We start from the raw sequence: 3372 nt of genomic DNA, 5'->3' as shown, positions 1-3372 counted from the left end.
TTCGGTTACTTTCCAAATAATAGTTCCTGGAAAAAAATAGTTGTTCAGAAAAAAAAGTTCCTGAAAAAAATATTTCCTTTTGCAATCTTCTAGAAGCAAAACCATTGAATATTTCCGTTCTTTTTGATCATCAAAAAAAAAAGTTTTATTTAATGGTTTTGCTTCTAGATTCTAGAAGATTAAATTAACAGATTGATGACATTTTGATTAATGATATTCATACATAATGCCTAACCCCATCTATAACGAAATCTCTCCTTTCGAGATCTTTATTCCCCTCTTTTAAAGTTATTTAGTTTTATATCATCTATGTTACAATATTTCACATAACCACTGTAATTATCACAAATCTGACTTCCTTTTTTATGTCTCAACAACTATATGGTATGATTATATCTTTCTACACAAATGTGAAATGTCTTAATGTGTGTGTGTCTCTCTCTTTCCCTCCATTTTCCTTATCCACTACCGTTCGACACGTGGCAAAATGGGTCAGAAGATGATGATAGAGATGACGCTGTCGTGTTCCATAGCTCCATATCCGCTGGATGTTCCTGCGATAAATCATCGTGATACGAACCGGGCCGGTTTAGGTTAGGGTATGGAGATCGGAGGGAAGGTAAGGCGAGGTGATCTTGATCTGCCTGGCTCTCATCGGCGGCTGCGATTGAGTACGATATGGGTCCGTTAAGCTGTGAGGCTACAAGGCGGTCTAAAGCAGACCAGCTAGTAACGAAGCTAGTGTCGACCACGTTGCTGACCTGGACAACATGATTTGTGTCGGGAGAGCTGACATGGCAGTTGTTGTTGAATGTTTGACTGTTAGGGCTCTCGAGGTTTGGGAGTTTCATGAAAGGGTCTAGATTTAGCTCTTCTTTACAAGATCGCCCCATAAGTTCTAGGAATTGCTCGAGACTATCATCGTTTAAGAACTGAGATGAAGACGACGTCCTCGCCATGCCTCCGCCGCCACTCAGGGAAGCTTCTCCGATGGGACTGTTTAGGGTTTTGTGAAGATTCTTCTTCTTGAAAATACGACACACCACCCATCCTTCGTCTTGTGATGCCTCCTCAATAATAATCACCACCTTAAATATTCAAAATAAGATAAATTTATGTTAGTGAAATTCAAGATCGCCCCATAAGTTCTAGGAATTTAAATCTCGTTTTCAAAGAGATCTTGCTTATTCCCTTTAGCCATTAGGTCTCGCTTTACTTGCAATTCGTGTTAGTTCTGCTTTCTAAACTTTTTTCTTGACTAACTGTATTAAATAGTATTTTGTAATTTCCATATGAAATATTTCGTGTCTATATATCTTTGCAATTATAATGTAAACATTTAAACATATATGGCAAGTTTTCAAAAGAAAAAAAAAACATTTAAACATAAATATACTTCTTGACGAAAATATTAGTGCATGTAACTAACTAGTAATACTTTTATAAAAAAAAACTTCTATAAGGGTCAGTGGCTGATAATCAAAATAAAAAGACGAAAACTGTGATATACAATGAGATTTAACAGTCTCACATATTCAAGAGATGGTTGAATCAGATATATCATATATATAACTCGTATAAATGTTATGAAATTGATACATACCTCATGAACGGTGAGATCATCAGGGGAAATAACGTTGTCTTCGAGTCTGTACTCATGCATGATCCAGTCAGATTTTTGGCCATGAGGAGCTCGACCTTTGTAGAAAACAAGAGTCTTTCTCATCCCAATCCTACGGCCATTACTATATATGATCTTGTCGCGGCCCGTTGCTTTCCAAAATCCGACCGTCGTAGCTCGGTTAGTTCTCGTCCCTGTCGGATATTTTTTGTCCTTGTGGCTAAAGAAATACCAGTCGTTTTGAGGCGTTGTTCCTATTTTACACATCTCTGCATAACGGACAAAAACAATCAGAATAAGTTTAACATAAATTATATAGTTAACCAACCAAGCCTATCTTGTAGCTTTTTAGTAAATAACTAACCCTTAATATAAACAAGCAGCAACAACGACTAAGTGTAGAATCTCTGCACCCTAGTCATATTCTCGTAAAAGGATACACGAGAACGTCATATAGCTAAAATTCAATATACAAGATAACATTTATATAAAAGTAAACTATTCAAAACTGAACTAAGAGAGATTGTGAAAACTGAAAAGGAGAAAACTAACCCATAAAAAAATTGATTCATCTTATACAAAAAAAATAATTGTTATTTATGGAAATAAACCTTGAATATCCCAAGGCTCGAGCTTGTTAAGATCAACGTCGCGAATAACGTCGAGGTCGATCTTGATGCTATTTACTTTCTTCCGGAGATAATACTGCAGCAGCTCTTCCTCGGTCGGGTGAAACCTAAACCCAGGAGGTACTTGAGATTGTCCGTTTACTGATATGCTCATAGATTCCGACATCATGATCAACAGATTTCAAGATTATCTAAATCAAGAATCAAGATCAAGAGAACAGAGCATGTACTGTTTTTACAAAAAAATATTTAATAGCTACCAATATGAAAGTTGGAGAGTGAGAGAGCTAGAGGAGACTGAGTCAATATATATATGAGTATTGTTGTCTAAAACAAGATGCACGAGGAAAACACATGTGTCTTTTTGTACACCTTTTTTGTTTTCTTGATTACTAAATTCAACTCTTATTATAGTTTTCCATTTTGTTTTCATTTATTAATTTAAAATAAGTGTGCGTCCAATGAATTTTAGTTTTACGTTTCAATTTTCAATAGTTAATGATTATTTCAGTTTGGTGTTCTTCTCGATTATTGTTTCAACTCTTGTTATATAGTTTTGCTATATATTTCTTTGTTATTAGTTAACTAGTGTACAAATTAAAAGACGAACCTCCCTGTAAAGCCATTTGATTTCGCTTGTCTTTTTCAATAACCTATCATCATATCGACAAACTACAATTATTTGAATGTTACCTTCGTCCATGTATTCACTATTTTTCTAGAACGAAAAAACACATACACTTTTTTTTTTGGCATCAAACACGTACACTACTAAAACTCCAACTCAGGAATATAAAAGTTTTGAAAAATCTATATTGATCTCTTTTATATGTTTTCAAGACCTTATTTCTGTATATTTACATATCTGTCAATTAGTAGATATCGTGAGGATTAACAAATGAAAAAAAAAAAGGTAGGGCTGGGCATTTTATTCCGTTAAATTTCATTCGATTCGTTATCCGTTACTATTCGATCCGAAAATTCCGGATATCCGCAAGCTTTCGAAGGAAAGCAAATAATAGAATTCAATATCCGTTAAAATTAAAGCAAATCACAAATATTAAAATTTTGGGAAGCGAATATCCGATCCGATCTGTCAAATAATAAATACATGTATATTTT

The 3372-nt window shown here is 34.5% G+C and overlaps 1 protein-coding gene across 1 annotated transcript; it reads right to left on the bottom strand.

Moving 5' to 3' along the window:
- Positions 1 to 236: 236 nt before the first annotated feature.
- LOC108852336 (NAC domain-containing protein 43) lies at positions 237 to 2504 on the bottom strand. Its single transcript, XM_018625830.2, has 3 exons — positions 2233 to 2504; positions 1604 to 1890; positions 237 to 1088 (listed from the first exon to the last, which is right to left on the bottom strand). The coding sequence occupies exons 1-3, from the start codon at positions 2417 to 2419 to the stop codon at positions 459 to 461; spliced, it is 1104 nt and encodes a 367-aa protein (XP_018481332.1). The 5' UTR covers positions 2420 to 2504; the 3' UTR covers positions 237 to 458.
- Between the last annotated feature and the right edge of the window lie 868 nt (positions 2505 to 3372).

Source organism: Raphanus sativus, unplaced genomic scaffold (genome assembly GCF_000801105.2).
Source record: "Raphanus sativus cultivar WK10039 unplaced genomic scaffold, ASM80110v3 Scaffold2333, whole genome shotgun sequence".
NCBI classification, from domain to species: domain Eukaryota; kingdom Viridiplantae; phylum Streptophyta; class Magnoliopsida; order Brassicales; family Brassicaceae; genus Raphanus; species Raphanus sativus.
The sequence above is the reverse complement of the archived record's forward strand: the minus strand, read 5'-3'. Positions and strand labels throughout refer to the sequence as shown.